At 37.1% G+C, this 20705-nt stretch overlaps 1 protein-coding gene across 1 annotated transcript; it reads right to left on the bottom strand.

Annotated features, from left to right (window-relative positions):
- Window positions 1–17138: 17138 nt before the first annotated feature.
- Window positions 17139–17474, bottom strand: LOC117342757 (notch-regulated ankyrin repeat-containing protein-like). Its single transcript, XM_033905000.1, has one exon. The coding sequence runs from the start codon at window positions 17472–17474 to the stop codon at window positions 17139–17141; it is 336 nt and encodes a 111-aa protein (XP_033760891.1).
- Between the last annotated feature and the right edge of the window lie 3231 nt (window positions 17475–20705).

Raw genomic sequence — 20705 nt, 5'->3', positions numbered from 1 at the left:
TAGTAGAACATAGATATCAAATCATCAGGAAAGCTCGAAGCATTCTTATCATGATTCGCCGTTAACTGTCACTGTTATTGTGGTACTAGCCTTCTAGGCATCCATGTGTCAATTTTAACATCCATGCTTCTGAAGATCACATACGGATCAGATTTATAATAGGTCTGAAAAAGACAATAGCAACATTGTGTCGTTCGTTCGCCACCTCTTTCTGATGTACAGGTAACACAGGGAGATCTGTCAAATATTATTATAAAGGTATAAGTTTGTCCATTTTAAATGAATTCATTTATAGTCGCTTAAGATGTTACATTGCTGACAACGCAACATAGCTTTCCACAAAAATGCATCAAATGGCAACCATGCATGTATAGAAATAAATTTGATTAACATCAAAAAATGAAATATATATATATATAAACAAAAACATTTGCTACAGAACACTGCTGCCATCACATTGTTATTACCACATGATCAATTATATATACAAATGTATATATATAAGTTCTAATTCCCGGTATGTACTTACATATATTGTGATCCAGGTATTCGTATCATCTAATAAACAACTTCTCATTGTAGTCGTGTTATGGTTTGTTTGTTTGTTTGTTTGTTTGTGTTTAACGTCCTATTAACAGCCAGGGTCATTGAAGGACGTGTCTGGTTTTGGAGGTGGAGGAAAGCCGGAGTACCCGGAAAAAAACCAACGGCCTACGGTCAGTACCTGGCAACTGCCCCACGTAGGTTTCGAACTCGCAACCCAGAGGTGGAGGGCTAGTGATAAAGTGTCGGGACACCTTAACCACTTGGCCATCGCGTGTCAGAGTATCGGGCTAGCTAAATATATATTATATATAACAGTCTCCTAATAACGGTCGCTTGTAAGACCGAAATACATACAAAATATAGAGGCAGGGCATGAGAGAATTTCTTCGGGGTTCAATGAACCATCTATTCACTAATTGATAAGTCCAAATGCTTTGTAGGTGGTAATAGCGTCGAGTATGTAACCTTGTTTTTGCATAAAGACATTCATAATTACCCTTTGTAGATGTTGCATTTTAGAATTTTACATCTGTTTCGATATCACTCTTGATGATTTCCATGGATGCACAAATATCATTCAGTGACAAGGTTTCCTTTCTTGCATTATGCAAAATGATGACTCCTACTTAATCGAGCTTGAAATTGTGGAAACGGTTCAAAGATATAAAGCTCGTTATCTGTTTTTATAATTCATAAATTGTAGAATATACATTTATTTGTTGGTAATTAAATTTCACAGATTCCTATCTCGGCATCTTATGAAATTAAAACATGATAATTTTTCATTTTGCATGAAATCTATATAATTAAATTGACGTTTGATCGTGAATGCGTTTATGAATTCTAAAATAATTCATGAGGAAACAAATTTGTTTCCGTCTTGCTTTGGTAGATATCTTTTTTCATATAACCTATCTAGGTGATCTTTCAAAAGGAATACCATTTAAATATTGTGGCTTTTTGCGGTTGATGTTGCATGCTTGTTTTATTGCAGTCAAGATATTAATGATTTATACAAACCTGTAATTGATGTGTCTATATTCCACGAGGATTGGGCTTGGCTGTTGTTAAATCCATTCGATAATTCTCTCTATGTCATCAATTTTTTGTAAAATAAAACGGAGTAGGTGTCATATTTGGTATATTTCGCGCTGATCTTGCTTCATTTATATGAGGACTGACTTGTGTTGATTAGTTATTTCAATTGGCTGCTGTTAAAAATAAAAGCGACTTAAAACATAAATGGACAAGAAATGAATATGGTCATGTGATGGTCATGTGATGTCATGTTCAAACAGATAAATTGGCATTGCCCTTGGGAACAACCTACGCCCAACACTTGGTTGACTTGTTTTTGGTTTTCATACGTTGATGGTGATATTGGAGAAGTGCTTATTCGAGCAGGAACACATATGTTGCAACGTTCTTCAATGTAATCATTAGATATAACAACTATACAATGTATCTAAATAGCTAATAATGGAAAGCTTATTGTGGACATCATTATCCCACAGGGCAGTGTTCTCTTTCTCTGTAGCCAGACGTTTGCAATGTTTATCAAATATGGACGTTTTGTGAGGACAATATGGCGTCATACTAACCTGGTATAATCAAATATCAACCGAGGGCGAACACCATATTAACCGAATCAAAGGTGATATTTTTTTTATATTAGATATGAAACCTTTTTGTGAAAAGGTGGAATTACGTACATTATAATTATTTTAATTTTAAAAGCAATAATTTTATATTGGGGCATTGTTCCGTCACAGTGATTATGACGCCATAATAGTGACCATGTTTTAGCCAATGAAAATTGAGGAAAATTGGACCATGTCTAATATCCATAACTCTGTCTGGTGGTTCGGTCATCACTACCCTGGTTCTCATATTGAAGGCATTATATGACCTGGATTTGACCTAGTTTTACTTGACGGGTGTCATCGTGACCTAGTTTTACATGACGGGTTAGAAAACGCTTATCTTCAGGAACACCTTAATTTGACTTCTCGCTACACTTTTCCAATGATCCCATGTAAATACATGTATTATTTATAAAATTTCCTGTCTCGTTCATATGCTGATATCTTGTTCCAGTAGAAACTGGATTTTTATTTTATTTTTTATCTATTTATTTATTTTTGTTTGTTTGTTGTTTGTAAAAATCCTTCTGCTTTTCTATGTTCAACCATTGGTTTCTCGCGGATATGTGAAACGCTTTGTAAATAGTCAGATTTCGCATTACATGACATTTATGTTTAAATTACATTTTTTCTGTTATTTAATGATATATCGTAGATTGCGATACGTTGTGTGTGTATACAAGGCAGGTGTCGAAAAAGAAGTTTAGTGACATGTTTCGTGCCTTGAAAGTCTAGTTATTGCCAAAATGTGTCTAATTAATACATACCTTTCAAAATACTTTTCCATCAAACACAACACCTTATATATAACACTAGTCTTTTTCCTTTTAAAAGCAGTGACGAAGGAAAACTAAATGTTGTACTTGTTCAAACTTCTGTGTGAAAAGGAGAAGGTACGTTTAAATAGCCTGGTATTTATAATAATACATTTATTTGTACTCTGGGCGAGTTTCACTGCTTCATAACCTTGATATCTCGCTATGGTCAATTTACCAAGGTCATGGCATATACACATTGGGGTTATTCAGTAAAATAGTCCAACAAGTCGGGAGGTTAACCGCGATGTAGATAAATGTATGTTTGAATAAATGTACAACCACATTTTAAAATTGTCTGGGATTTCATACATCTAGTTACAGATCACGCGTGCTATTGAGTTTAACCTGACGCGGAACGTTTCATTTTTATTTTGACCATATTCATCGCCCATAACCATTAGATCTGTATTACAACTAGTCCATTTGGTAGTAAATAATATCTGTATATATATATAATTATTCTACCTATATAAACGTCAATATATTGGTCACAAGATGTCTATCTATCTACATCTCCACACTATCCACATTTCATCTGGTATTCTTAAAAAAGGTATTCATTGTAAAACAAGTTTTGGTTTGTAATAAACACAGATTCGAGTAAGGCGATATACCACCATTTGTTCTCGTACACAATTAAGTACAGCTGTACGGCTGTCATTATGAGAGTTGTGGGATGTAATGTGATATCTGCACAAGTCTACCTTGATAACACAGGGCTGGCTGATCGCCGACGAATATTTATATATTATATATATATATCTAATATTTCGAGGATTCTAGGAAAACAATAAAACACACCTATGCATCAACGAAACGAAACAGCAACCTAAACTGACAAAATAAAACGAGACCAAAATAGGAATTAAATATAGATTAATATATGAAAACTCAGAACAGAAATTCCAACAGGGCGAGCGTCTTCTGCTTCATAAACGACGCAGTGAAATCCCGATGCCAGCAATGGTAATCATCAACTTGCCTTTTTCGTAACCGTATTACTGGTGTTAATTTCCCAGTCAACAGTGGACACTTTTCCTGATAGTTTTGATATAATTAAATATTCTTGATATCGTTGGATCAATATACCAATCCGGAAATACAATTCTGAACGTAATTCCACATTCTGATAATCATGATGTTAATTATAAGTTAATACTAAGTTCAATATGTATCTAATGCTCTGATGGTACTGTACCATTCATCAGTGTTACACAATTATAGCCTTATAAAAAGGTCGATATCTTTATCAACCTGAAAGCAATATTGACCGAGGTTAATAAAACCATGTTATGACCAAAATCAAAAGGCTATAATTACGCATTCTTATACCATTCATTGTTGTTTTATGTGATGTGATAAAATGTTTATAGTATTCTAAAATTATCACAAATAAAGTAGAAAGTGTTCAGATGTTTTGATCCGTATGACTTACAGAGCTGTGGAGACTGGGTTTCTTTCACAGGTAACGTGTGTCTTACCTATACGGTATCTGATACCATGGTAACGTGTTTCTTACCTATACAGTATCTGATACCATGGTAACGTGTGTCTTACCTATACAGTATCTGATACCAAGGTAACGTGTGTCTTACCTATACGGTATCTGATACAAAGGTAACGTGTGTCTTACCTATACGGTATCTGATACCATGGTAACGTGTGTCTTACCGATACGGTATCTGATACAGAGATAACGTGTGTCTTACCTATACGGTATCTGATACCATGGTAACCTGTGTCTTACCTATACGGTATCTGATACCATGGTAACGTGTGTCTTACCTATACGGTATCTGATACAGAGATAACGTGTGTCTTACCTATACGGTATCTGATACAAAGGTAACGTGTGTCTTACCTATACGGTATCTGATACCAAGGTAACGTGTGTCTTACCTATACGGTATCTGATACAAAGGTAACGTGTGTCTTACCTATACGGTATCTGATACAAAGGTAACGTGTGTCTTACCTATACGGTATCTGATACCATGGTAACGTGTGTCTTACCTATACGGTATCTGATACAAAGGTATAGTGTGTCTTACCTATACGGTATCTGATACCAAGGTAACGTGTGTCTTACCTATACGGTATCTGATACCAAGGTAACGTGTGTCTTACCTATACAGGTATCTGATACAAAGGTAACGTGTGTCTTACCTATACGGTATCTGATACAAAGGTAACGTGTGTCTTACCTATACGGTATCTGATACAAAGGTAACGTGTGTCTTACCTATACGGTATCTGATACAAAGGTAACATGTGTCTTACCTATACGGTATCTGATACAAAGGTAACGTGTGTCTTACCTATACGGTATCTGATACAAAGGTAACGTGTGTCTTACCTATACGGTATCTGATACAAAGGTAACGTGTGTCTTACCTATACGGTATCTGATACCAAGGTAACGTGTGTCTTACCTATACGGTATCTGATACAAAGGTAACGTGTGTCTTACCTATACGGTATCTGATACAAAGGTAACGTGTGTCTTACCTATACGGTATCTGATACAAAGGTAACGTGTGTCTTACCTATACGGTATCTGATACAAAGGTAACGTGTGTCTTACCTATACGGTATCTGATACAAAGGTAACGTGTGTCTTACCTATACAGGTATCTGATACCAAGGTAACGTGTGTCTTACCTATACGGTATCTGATACAAAGGTAACGTGTGTCTTACCTATACGGTATCTGATACAAAGGTAACGTGTGTCTTACCTATACGGTATCTGATACCATGGTAACGTGTGTCTTACCTATACGGTATCTGATACAAAGGTAACGTGTGTCTTACCTATACGGTATCTGATACCAAGGTAACGTGTGTCTTACCTATACGGTATCTGATACAAAGGTAACGTGTGTCTTACCTATACGGTATCTGATACCAAGGTAACGTGTGTCTTACCTATACGGTATCTGATACAAAGGTAACGTGTGTCTTACCTATACGGTATCTGATACAAAGGTAACGTGTGTCTTACCTATACGGTATCTGATACCAAGGTAACGTGTGTCTTACCTATACGGTATCTGATACCAAGGTAACGTGTGTCTTACCTATACGGTATCTGATACCAAGGTAACGTGTGTCTTACCTATACGGTATCTGATACCAAGGTAACGTGTGTCTTACCTATACGGTATCTGATACCAAGGTAACGTGTGTCTTACCTATACGGTATCTGATACCATGGTAACTTGTGTCTTACCTATACGGTATCTGATACCAAGGTAACGTGTGTCTTACCTATACGGTATCTGATACATGGTAACGTGTGTCTTACCTATACGGTATCTGATACAAAGGTAACGTGTGTCTTACCTATACGGTATCTGATACCAAGGTAACGTGTGTCTTACCTATACGGTATCTGATACCAAGGTAACGTGTGTCTTACCTATACGGTATCTGATACCAAGGTAACGTGTGTCTTACCTATACGGTATCTGATACAAAGGTAACGTGTGTCTTACCTATACGGTATCTGATACAAGGTAACGTGTGTCTTACCTATACAGTATCTGATACCAAGGTAACGTGTGTCTTACCTATACGGTATCTGATACAAAGGTAACGTGTGTCTTACCTATACGGTATCTGATACCAAGGTAACGTGTGTCTTACCTATACGGTATCTGATACAAAGGTAACGTGTGTCTTACCTATACGGTATCTGATACCAAGGTAACGTGTGTCTTACCTATACGGTATCTGATACAAGGTAACGTGTGTCTTACCTATACGGTATCTGATACCAAGGTAACGTGTGTCTTACCTATACAGTATCTGATACCAAGGTAACGTGTGTCTTACCTATACGGTATCTGATACAAAGGTAACGTGTGTCTTACCTATACGGTATCTGATACCATGGTAACGTGTGTCTTACCTATACGGTATCTGATACAAAGGTAACGTGTGTCTTACCTATACGGTATCTGATACAAAGGTAACGTGTGTCTTACCTATACGGTATCTGATACAAAGGTAACGTGTGTCTTACCTATACGGTATCTGATACAAAGGTAACGTGTGTCTTACCTATACAGTATCTGATACAAAGGTAACGTGTGTCTTACCTATACGGTATCTGATACAAAGGTAACGTGTGTCTTACCTATACGGTATCTGATACCAAGGTAGCGTGTGTCTTACCTATACGGTATCTGATACAAAGGTAACGTGTGTCTTACCTATACGGTATCTGATACAAAGGTAACGTGTGTCTTACCTATACGGTATCTGATACAAGGTAACGTGTGTCTTACCTATACGGTATCTGATACAAAGGTAACGTGTGTCTTACCTATACGGTATCTGATACAAAGGTAACGTGTGTCTTACCTATACGGTATCTGATACCAAGGTAACGTGTGTCTTACCTATACGGTATCTGATACCAAGGTAACGTGTGTCTTACCTATACGGTATCTGATACCAAGGTAACGTGTGTCTTACCTATACGGTATCTGATACAAAGGTAACGTGTGTCTTACCTATACGGTATCTGATACAAAGGTAACGTGTGTCTTACCTATACGGTATCTGATACCAAGGTAACGTGTGTCTTACCTATACGGTATCTGATACAAAGGTAACGTGTGTCTTACCTATACGGTATCTGATACAAAGGTAACGTGTGTCTTACCTATACGGTATCTGATACAAAGGTAACGTGTGTCTTACCTATACGGTATCTGATACAAAGGTAACGTGTGTCTTACCTATACGGTATCTGATACAAAGGTAACGTGTGTCTTACCTATACGGTATCTGATACAAAGGTAACGTGTGTCTTACCTATACGGTATCTGATACAAAGGTAACGTGTGTCTTACCTATACGGTATCTGATACAAAGGTAACGTGTGTCTTACCTATACGGTATCTGATACAAAGGTAACGTGTGTCTTACCTATACGGTATCTGATACAAAGGTAACGTGTGTCTTACCTATACGGTATCTGATACAAAGGTAACGTGTGTCTTACCTATACGGTATCTGATACAAAGGTAACGTGTGTCTTACCTATACGGTATCTGATACAAAGGTAACGTGTGTCTTACCTATACGGTATCTGATACCAAGGTAACGTGTGTCTTACCTATACGGTATCTGATACAAAGGTAACGTGTGTCTTACCTATACGGTATCTGATACAAAGGTAACATGTGTCTTACCTATACGGTATCTGATACAAAGGTAACGTGTATCTTACCTATACAGTATCTGATACAAAGGTAACGTGTGTCTTACCTATACGGTATCTGATACAAAGGTAACGTGTGTCTTACCTATACGGTATCTGATACCAAGGTAACGTGTGTCTTACCTATACGGTATCTGATACCATGGTAACGTGTGTCTTACCTATACGGTATCTGATACCAAGGTAACGTGTGTCTTACCTATACGGTATCTGATACCAAGGTAACGTGTGTCTTACCTGTACGGTATCTGATACCAAGGTAACGTGTGTCTTACCTATACGGTATCTGATACCATGGTAACGTGTCTTACCTGTACGGTATCTGATACCAAGGTAGCGTGTGTCTTACCTATACGGTATCTGATACAAAGGTAACGTGTGTCTTACCTATACGGTATCTGATACAAAGGTAACGTGTGTCTTACCTATACGGTATCTGATACAAAGGTAACGTGTGTCTTACATATACGGTATCTGATACAAAGGTAACATCTGTCTTACCTATACGGTATCTGATACAAAGGTAACGTGTGTCTTACCTATACGGTATCTGATACAAAGGTAACGTGTGTCTTACCTATACGGTATCTGATGCAAAGGTAACATCTGTCTTACCTATACGGTATATATTACAAAGGTAACGTGTGTCTTACCTATACGGTATCTGATACAAAGGTAACGTGTCTTACCTATACGGTATCTGATACAAAGGTAACGTGTGTCTTACCTATACGGTATCTGATACCATGGTAACGTGTGTCTTACCTATACGGTATCTGATACCATGGTAACTTGTGTCTTACCTATACGGTATCTATTACAAAGGTAACGTGTGTCTTACCTATACGGTATCTGATACAAGGTAACGTGTGTCTTACCTATACGGTATCTGATACAAAGGTAACGTGTGTCTTACCTATACGGTATCTGATACCAAGGTAACGTTTGTCTTACCTGTACGGTATATGATACAAATGTAACGTGTATCTTACCTATACGGTATCTGATACAAAGGTAACGTGTGTCTTACCTATACAGTATCTGATACCGAGGTAACGAGTGTCTTACCTATACGGTATTTGATACAAAGGTAACAACTGTCTTACCTATACGGTAGCTGATACCATGGTAACGAATGTCGTATCTTCAAAGATTCGCCCTATACACGTAAATGATCAATTCTTAATAAATTGAATTGTTTTGACCCCAATGAATGTAAAATAATGCTGACGTCCGGCGTTTGAATCTTTTTGAACCTCCGAAACATATGTTGCCGTGAAATGGACATCCATTCTACATTGTACCAGGAATAACAACATGTATTGTTATCGGTAGATTATATTGTTGTTTAGTTATAACAAACGATTTGAAGGTACACAAGATGAAATTTTGATGATAGAGTTTTAGATAAATTTGCATTCCTATCCAAGTTGTTTGTGATAACGTGTTATATGTCATTAAGACAATGGCAAATGGAGAGGATAACTCGTCTTAATTGTTTAACATACATTTTTTTCTAGTTTTATACTGAAGTATTAGTGTTTGTAAGTTTACATGTTTGTATTGATCAATGGATTATCTATATACATTTGTATATATATCTATATAGGACTTGATCGATTGTTTTCACGAGCTCAAAGTATGACAATTTATTTCACGTTTAAAAGAAGTATACTGCTGAAGACATGTACAGGTAGATAAAAAGAAACCCAGTCTCCACAGCTCTGTAAGCCATACGGATCAAAACATCTGAACACTTTCTACTTTATTTGTGATAATTTTAGAATACTATAAACATTTTATCACATCACATAAAACAACAATGAATGGTATAAGAATGCGTAATTATAGCCTTTTGATTTTGGTCATAACATGGTTTTATTAACCTCGGTCAATATTGCTTTCAGGTTGATAAAGATATCGACCTTTTTATAAGGCTATAATTGTGTAACACTGATGAATGGTACAGTACCATCAGAGCATTAGATACATATTGAACTTAGTATTAACTTATAATTAACATCATGATTATCAGAATGTGGAATTACGTTCAGAATTGTATTTCCGGATTGGTATATTGATCCAACGATATCAAGAATATTTAATTATATCAAAACTATCAGTTTTGAATTAAATCGAACAATATCAGAGTATTGAATTGTATTGAACACTTAGTATCAGTAAATTATATTGAACACTTTCAGAGTGTTGTATTACAATGAACAATGTCATTCAAAATTATATTAAACACTATCAGTATCGATTTATATTGAACACTATCAGTGTATTGATTTATATTGAACACTATCAGAGTATTGATTTATACTGAACACAATCATTATTAATTTTTATTGAGCATTACCAGGTATTGCTTTATACTGAACACTACCAGAGCATTGCGTAATTTGAGCGTTTTCAGAGTGTTGATCTATATTCAACACTATCAATATCGATTTATAATGAACAATATCAGTATTGATTTTTACTGAACACTACCAGAGCAGTGCTTTACATTGAACACTATCAGTATCGATTTATATTGAACAATATCCGTAGATTTAGATTGAACACTACAAGAATATTGCTTGATATTGAACACTACCAGAGTATTGATTTTTATTGAACACTACCAGAGCATTGCTTTACATTGAACACTACCCGAGAATTGCTTTACATTGAACACTATCAGTATCGATTTATATTGAACAATATCCGTAGATTTAGATTGAACACTACAAGAGTATTGCTTTATATTGAACACTACCAGAGAATTGCTTTACATTGAACACTACCAGAGCATTGCTTTACATTGAACACTACCAGACCATTGCTTTACATTGAACACTACCAGACCATTGCTTTATATTGAACACTACCAGACCACTGCTTTACATTGAACACTACCAGATCATTGCTTTACATTGAACACTACCAGAGCATTGCTTTACATTGAACACTACCAGAGAATTGCTTTACATTGAATACTACCAGAGAATTGCTTTACATTGAACACTACCAGAGCATTACTTTACATTGAACACTACCAGAGCATGGCTTTACATTGAACACTATCAGACCATTTCTTTATATTGAACACTACCAGAGAATTGCTTTACATTGAACACTACCAGAGCATTACTTTACATTGAACACTACCAGAGCATGGCTTTACATTGAACACTATCAGACCATTTCTTTATATTGAACACTACCAGAGAATTGCTTTACATTGAACACTACCAGATCATTGCTTTACATTGAACACTACCAGAGAATTGCTTTACAGTGAACACTACCAGACCATTGATTTACATTGAACACTACCAGATCATTGCTTTACATTGAACACTACCAGAGTGTTGCGGACTATCGCAGTATAGAATTGTATTGAACAGTTACATCATGATACTTTTTCATTTACACCGTAACACTTACATTAATCAGTATTCAGAAACGTGAATATTAGTAAACCTCCGAGCATTAAACTTATTAGGACGTTTTATATAGATTAACTCCAAGGACAATTTCTTCTACCAGAATTCCCATCATTCGGCATTTAGAACCTATTTTTGAAAAAAATACATTGAATTAATATAAGAATCCAGCATTTTCAGGACGAGAACATTTGATCGCGTTTGACATTTGCAGTGCCAGTATATTAGCAGTATAAAATGATATTGAATTTATTTACACTACAAGATTACTGAATTCCGTTGAAACACATTAAATACGTTACCCTTTTATTAAGGTTATATCCAGTTGAACTTCACATTCAAGTACTGAATCACGTCCAATACTATATAAGTATTGAATCACTTTGAACACCTTTACGTTATTTCAGCGACATCCAGTAGAAGTCGACATTGTTTCAGGCATAATTTTCCGGCGTTTCCGGTTTAAACAGAATGAGAATACTTTTTTCTGATTTTGTTGGGTTACCAACGTAACCGGACACTTAGAATTTGCCATGCATCCTACAACAGAATCATTTGCACACTTACACCAGGCCGTGTTGTGTTAGATCATTACCCACTCCAAAGGATTGCTACTCCATCCAATACGAAAGTAGTCAGGAACGAAACAAGTGGTTTAATATAAAATTAAATTTTTAATCAACTTTATGTCTGCTGTATAGATGCATTATAAATCGTATGATTGGTACCGATAACAACAACAATCTAATAACGTCTTAACAGTGAACATTGTAAAATATTTACTGGTCCGTCGTCTCCAACACACACACACAAACAGCTTCAAAACCAGGGGCTCTGACGGACACGGGCCATAGACATGGGCCACAGACACGGGCTATAGACATGGGCCGAACATACAGGCTATAGACATGGGCCAGACGTACGGGCCATAGACATGGGCTATAGGCATGGGCCATAGCCATGGGCCAAACCTTGGGCCAAACCTTGGGACATATACACGGGCTATAGACATGGGTTACACATACGGGCTATTTACATGGGCCACGCGTACGGGCAATATACACGGGTTATAGACAAGGACTATAGGCATGGGTCATAAAACAGACCACAGACATAGGCCACAATAGACACAAGCCACAAACACAGGTATTGGCCACGGGCCACAGGCACGGGCCATAGACAAATGATAACTGCCACAGATCAAGGTCACAGACACAGGCCACAGATCAAGGCCACAGATACAGGCTCATGCCACATAAACGAGTCGCAGTCCACTGACAGGTGGTACAGGACAATATAGCGACATGTCTGACAATAACGACAGTCATCATAGCGACATGTCTGACAATAACGACAGTCATCATAGCGACGTGTCTGATCGATAACGACAGTCATCATAGCGACATGTCTGATCGATAACGAGTCATCATAGCGACATGTCTGATCGATAACGACAGTCATCATAGCGACATGTCTGATCGATAACGACAGTCATCATAGCGACATGTCTGATCGATAACGACAGTCATTAGACTCATTATAGCGACGTCTGACAATAACGACAGTCATCATAGCGACATGTCTGATCAATAACGACAGTCATCATAGCGACATGTCTGATCAATAACGACAGTCATTAGACTCATTATAGCGACATGTCTGACAATAACGACAGTCATCATAGCGACGTGTCTGATCAATAACGACAGTCATCATAGCGACATGTCTGATCAATAACGACAGTCATCATAGCGACGTGTCTGATCAATAACGACAGTCATCATAGCGACATGTCTGATCAATAACGACAGTCATCATAGCGACATGTCTGACAATAACGACAGTCATCATAGCGACATGTCTGATCAATAACGACAGTCATCATAGCGACATGTCTGATCAATAACGACAGTCATCATAGCGACATGTCTGACAATAACGACAGTCATCATAGCGACATGTCTGACAATAACGACAGTCATCATAGCGACATGTCTGATCAATAACGACAGTCATCATAGCGACATGTCTGATCAATAACGACAGTCATCATAGCGACATGTCTGACAATAACGACAGTCATCATAGCGACATGTCTGATCAATAACGACAGTCATCATAGCGACATGTCTGATCAATAACGACAGTCATCATAGCGACATGTCTGATCGATAACGACAGTCATTAGACTCATTATAGCGACGTCTGACAATAACGACAGTCAACATAGCGACATGCCTGACAATAACGACAGTCATCATAGCGACATGTCTGACAATAACGACAGTCATCATAGCGACGTGTCTGATCGATAACGACAGTCATCATAGCGACATGTCTGATCGATAACGACAGTCATTAGACTCATTATAGCGACGTCTGACAATAACGACAGTCATAATAGCGACATGTCTGACAATAACGACAGTCATCATAGCGACATGTCTGACAATAACGACAGTCATCATAGCGACATGTCTGATCAATAACGACAGTCATCATAGCGACGTCTGACAATAACGACAGTCATCATAGTGACGTGTCTGACAATAACGACAGTCATCATAGCGACAAGTCTGATCAATAACGACAGTCATTAGACTCATTATAGCGACATGTCTGACAATAACGACACTCATCATAGCGACATGTCTGACAATAACGACAGTCATCATAGTGACATGTCTGATCAATAACGACAGTCATCATAGCGACATGTCTGACAATAACGACAGTCATTAGACTCATTATAGCGACATGTCTGACAATAACGACAGTCATCATAGCGACATGTCTGACAATAACGACAGTCATCATAGCGACATGTCTGACAATAACGACAGTCATCATAGCGACATGTCTGACAATAACGACAGTCATCATAGCGACGTGTCTGATCAATAACGACAGTCATAATAGCGACATGTCTGATCAATAACGACAGTCATTAAACTCATTATAGCGACGTCTGACAATAACGACAGTCGTCATAGCGACGTGTCTGATCAATAACGACAGTCATTAAAGAGACGTGTCTGCTAACTGAGGTCTCGAGTATTGGAAGTTCATTGGATTCGAAAATGAAAGCCAATCAAACACCTTGAAAGGCATGTACACAAAAATAACGGGACTACATGTCCATATTTTTTCTACAAAGAGAAAATATTTCTTAGGACAAAAATTCAAAATCGAATTATTTACATTTTTTTCTCTTCGGATAATTGTACTTATTGCAAATAAATTACAGTATAGTAATATACAAAGACATTAGGGCGATAAAACGTTCTGATAATGAAAATAAAATAAAAATAATTGTCGAAACCCATGAAATGTATAACGTTCTCGAACATGAGATGAACATTATGAAAACGTTATCATATACACATATATATTCACTTGATAAAGCCAGTGCCTGTGGCTACACGATCTACCAGTATGGAATATAGCGACGTTAAGATTGTCACGGATTTGAAGCTTTGTGTTTTGAATGCTGGAGACAACTGACCCTCTCTAAAAGCCCGTCATTCGCCCGCAATGAGTATAAGCTATAGCGAAAGACTGCCTCTCCTCTTCGGGGCGAGGTTTAGTCTCCCCTAGGGACTCTGATACTTGGCCATGATGTGACGTCATAATTCCTAGATCCAAACATACAAGGAAATATTGCTCTGCAGGTAAAACTTGGACCATTCTAAATTAACCGGTTTTATGAGTTTAACGTAATAATTTATATTTGTTAGAAAGTACAAATAGTTTTTTCCTTTTAAACTTTTCTCAATTCAGCTCTAAATGAAGATATATTCTAAGCATGTCAGTGAATGGAATCTAGGTATCATGACGTCAGATTCAATTATTTTTCAAATATAACAAAAGTAATGTGGTTTCCTGGTGAATGCCTACCAAATAATGAAATATGTCGATATTGAGATAACGAAGAAATTTTGTTATCTCGATACAAACTAGAATAGATACGAGTTATATCTATACTAAATACCATATCGTATCTGTTTTATCACAAAGTATCTCGATCTACATGCTCAATACCATTAGTACCACAGCATACCTGCCATTAAATTATGTATACCATTAAAAACTAAGGTTGCCTCACCAAATCTACAGTAAAATTTCTGAAAATGGTGGACCCGATCACGAGTGCCGATAACATATTATTTTCCAGTGGGTTAGTAGTAGCTGACACACGCAAAAATAATTTGCCATCGGCACCTGTGGGCCATATGTAAAGGTATACATTTGCATATTATAAGATTATTTAAAATGGACAAAATAGGTGAAAACATTTCAATAATAGATCTCAATGCGTTAAAGATTTGGAAATATTGATAACTAATTATTTCTTGATAATCAAATAATTGAAATGATGATAAATTTACAATGCAGTCCGCTATGGTTAATGGTATCATTATAAGACACATTTCGGGTGTTTCTATAACGCTCACAGGAAGCTTTCCACACGTGGTTCCGCCGATTGTCTCCACCACACGATAGCACCAGGTTCCTCCTTACATCGGAAGTGATATAAACTGCAAAACGTATCCGTGCACTCTGTTCCGAGTTACAGACACATCGTCCCCCACTAACATCCACACAGCTCCAATGGCGGCCCACTGAAGCAGATGCGAAGTCTTTGCTTGGCACTTTTTGGTGAAGTGAAGAAAACGAGAGAAAGAAAAAACAATAACTGGGAAAATGTCTATAAGATTCACCCTTCGTACTTATCACTTGCCCTATGAACACAACATCTCGCACTCAACACAATATTCAGCATTACAACCCGCACATGTTTTGTCCTTGTGACGTTACATACTGGCCTTCTTCATACATGTTCTCTGTCGCAACACATGGCTGTACATATAAAACTGCAGTTCGTACAATTCATATCATGCAAAATGAAATCCACAGAAATTTGAAGATCTGTACGGACGTGTAATTGATAACACTGGCTTGTTTTGTGCCTCCCCTGTGACAACTGACGAGGTAGAATATTATATCAGAAATGCTGACCGTAACATGAAGTGATACCCCGAATGGTTTCCATGGAAAAACGTGACAACCCCGAAAATATATAGGAAGTGTCCAAAGCTAACTAAGTCACAAAATTGCATATATAGACCGTCCGTGCGTATGATTTCTAAGATCCGGAATTTGCACAAGCAGACAATGTAGTGTAAGTCTGTCAGCTGTCATACAATGTTGTATGCTACATGTTATTTACCTGCAAAAATCGTATATATCCGAATCGCCATCCGACTACACACGTACCAACAACCGCGCACATAGTGTGCACGTATTTATCACTTCACACGTGTCCCTACCGAAGTACAGCAGTAAATGTGTAAAATATGTGCCCTGTTTTTTTGTGTGTAAGGTAAATCACAGATAGCGGTTTAAACTTATGTTCGTTATCACAGCATTATTCACCATTTTCATGAGAATCCTTGCAGCCATTCTCACCGAGGAGTCCGTGTCCCGGCGGCCCGTATAAGATACAGTATGATATCTTGGTGACCCCCAAATGCAGCTATGTGCAGAGCATTCCACCCGTCCCTGTTCGCTAGTTTCGTATCAGCCCCAAATTTCACCAATAGTTTCACCAGCTTGAGATTGCCGTCCATACAGCTTTGGTGGAGGGCCGTTTGCCCCTCAGTGTCATATGAATTCACATTGATCTTTTCATCCCGGGCCTCTAATATTTTTTGAAGTTCATCTGTGTCGCCATTTCGTACTGCTTCAAGAAAGAATCGCTGGAAGGAAGCGTGAGAGCTCGGCATTTGTGTTCTGTTCATCGTTGGCCAGTAGATACATACAGACTGGCTCTGTGGTATTTCGCTACATGAAGTGAACTGTGTATATGATAGAGCTACAACCGTAACGTGTGCGAGAGAGGCATTCTCATTGGTTGGCCCCAGGCCAAATACTGAAAGTATGCAAGTTTTATTCACAAGCTAGGAGCGTGGGAACGTATATGTCAAGTGGTGTGTGTAGCGGTGTAAGCTGGCCCAGTGGACCAGTTACAAAATTCTACCCTCGGGCTATTAAGTTCGACACAGATCCCGTCTAGTTCTGGGGCGGCTCCGTCAACCAAAAATGTCCCCGAAATAACAGTCCCAACACCCCATCTTTGTATAGTTGTGTCCATTTCTACCTTGTTCGCCAGGTACTGTAGATAAGTATGTATATGTCTTTAAGCCGATGTATTGTACATGTGTATATATACCTATTTGTACACGATTGTACATGTAAACAATAACTCGTAACTTGACTCAAGGCGATAAGGGCGCTATCTATACGTACCTAACAGGTTTTGATCCTGTCTGAGCACATGTAAATGTCACTCGCCGACCGACTCTTGACACCATGATTTGACCCGTCTTATCAACAATCACAGATATACATCGACATCTATCAACAGCTCATGTAATTAGGCTCCTGCAGTAATTAGCCACGGATATCTATGTTATTGTTTATGTGGCAGATTAACGCTTGTCTACGATGTTAATATCACTCCATCAATATCTCCCTTGTAAATTATTTTGGTGTCGGCAGTATTGTGAAGGTAATATTGGCACTAACGAACATAATTATACACGTACCACAAGTGACATCTTCGAAACCTTATGTCCGAAATTTAAGAGAGCGATCTAGCCAAACAATAACTGACTGATATGCATTGGCACTTCGGTTTTAATAAAATGTGTAGTTCAAAATAAAAACTCTCTTTATCGCGAAATATTATTATTTAAAATTGTAAAATTGCTTGGTAATAAAAAAAACAGCAAAACAGCTGGAATGTAATTTGGTTAAACCATTTGTAAGGAATTCACGGAATATTATCTAACCGTGGACTCTAAGCGCCCGTACAGAATCAGAAATCTTCCAGATACGCCCTAGCTTGGAATGAATATGTTGCTATCGGTTACATTGCTGAACTGAATATATACTTCCATGTGATTATACTACTTTGTATTTTAAACAATCTTATGGATATTACAATGACAATAACACTATGCATAACATTTCCATTGTTCTGTGCCTTATTTGTAATCAGCGAAGTGTTAGCCAACCAGTGCCTGTATATATGTACACTTACATAAATTTTTATGTCTCTGATTGAACTGATAAACATTGGATTTATATCACTTTTTTAATGGATATATCATGTAATTAACTGTCACTTTGCTATATATTATTGAGATAGTCAGATACAGTTACTGCCGAGATGTCATAACGACGTGTGAGAATTGTACAAGTCAAATATGGCTGTCATTCTGTCATCCGAGAACATGGTATTGTGTTATGTACAATTGTATGTATGTAATCGAAAACAGACGAATCTACCCACATTATCCTGTAAATAAGGCTGGATATAAACACTTTATAATTATATAGTACACACGTCCCCGACGATACAGTCAATGTTATTAAAACTACATCGACAAATTTTATTAAAAAACGGACAATATTGTATATAAAAAATAACACCAAGGACACCTACCTGGTTCCTTGTCATATCACCTACATCGAATTGACTTGCATGAGTAAGTTTGAATATTTGATATGCATCGTAAGTAATATTGTAAACAAAATATATTTCGTAACAAAATATAATTCATATTTGCTTATATATCTTACAGTGCGGTTTCATCCGTGTGAAAATGTAGACCATAGTGTTAGTTAGCTATAGGTTATCGCACTTATATAATATGCATCACTTTGGTCAAGTCAATTATTTGATTCATGTAAGAAGTTAAGGTATCCTATTACTTTGTCTTTAATGAATAATCGTTTTGCAACAATTACTATATATTGCAGTTATTTTAATGAATTGATAAATTATTCTAATAAGAAATATATCACTTAGTTACTTAATTAAAGAAGTACAATTCATCTCGTACGGTAACAACCTGGAGGTGACACAGAAGCGTTTCCGACACCTCATAAGGCACCCATCGAGATATTTCATGTGTCCATCAGGGATGAAACCTTCGGTCACCAACAATGGAAAACAATGACCTGTCCATAACTCATGGTCGACAATTGGACTCTAGGTCTTGTGGTTAATGTTCTTAGTATAGCTCAAAGGTTTTCTGGTAGGAAAGCTTGGTTACCTAATTTATTTGTCAATATGACAGGATATGGGACAGGGATCAATTGCGAAAGGTCAACACATTGATTTGTGTTTCTTACGAGTTCGAACAAATAAACAATAGTGGAATTAAAGATGCCCCAATAGTAGATTGAAGTCATCACATTTGAAGTACAGTTAGAAGTGGTCTGACTCTTTGATTACGTTAAATATACAGCTTATGATTCTATGGTGTCTCGCCTCTATATTTGATATGTAATTTTCGGTCTTACAAGTAATCATTATTAGGCGCTGTTACGGTATACTAGGTAACATTTGCTGGGTTTTTAATTAAGCGCGAAAATAAATACCCATTGAATCTTTTCATATTGTACTGTGATATTTAACAACTAAACATTTTTTTTTTTTTTTTTTTTGTCATTTTTTCATTTGCTGGTGTTAATTATAAACCAGATATATCCTTACCATGGATGCCGTTTTGAGCATTGTTTGTGATGGGCATTGTACACATTGTGGGTGCTGTAGCATTATTTTAAGCTTTCCATGTTACTTTTTCAATGTAATGATACCTGTAACTACTGTTTCGATGTAATGATACCTGTAACTACTGTTTCAATGTAATGATACCTGTAACTACTGTTTCAATGTAATGACACCTGTAACTACTTTTTCAATGTAATGATACCTGTAACTACTTTTTCAATGTAATGATACCTGTAACTACTTTTTCAATGTAATGATACCTGTAACTAGTAACTACTGTTTCAATATAATGATACCTGTAACTATTGTTTCAGTGAACTGATACCTGTAACTACTGTTTCAATGTAATGATACCTGTAACTACTGTTTCAATGTAATGATACCTGTAACTACTGTTTCAATGTAATGATACCTGTAACTACTTTTTCAATGTAATGATACCTGTAAC

Source organism: Pecten maximus, chromosome 2 (assembly GCF_902652985.1).
Source record: "Pecten maximus chromosome 2, xPecMax1.1, whole genome shotgun sequence".
Classification (NCBI taxonomy): Eukaryota; Metazoa; Mollusca; class Bivalvia; order Pectinida; family Pectinidae; genus Pecten; species Pecten maximus.
The sequence above is the reverse complement of the archived record's forward strand: the minus strand, read 5'-3'. Positions and strand labels throughout refer to the sequence as shown.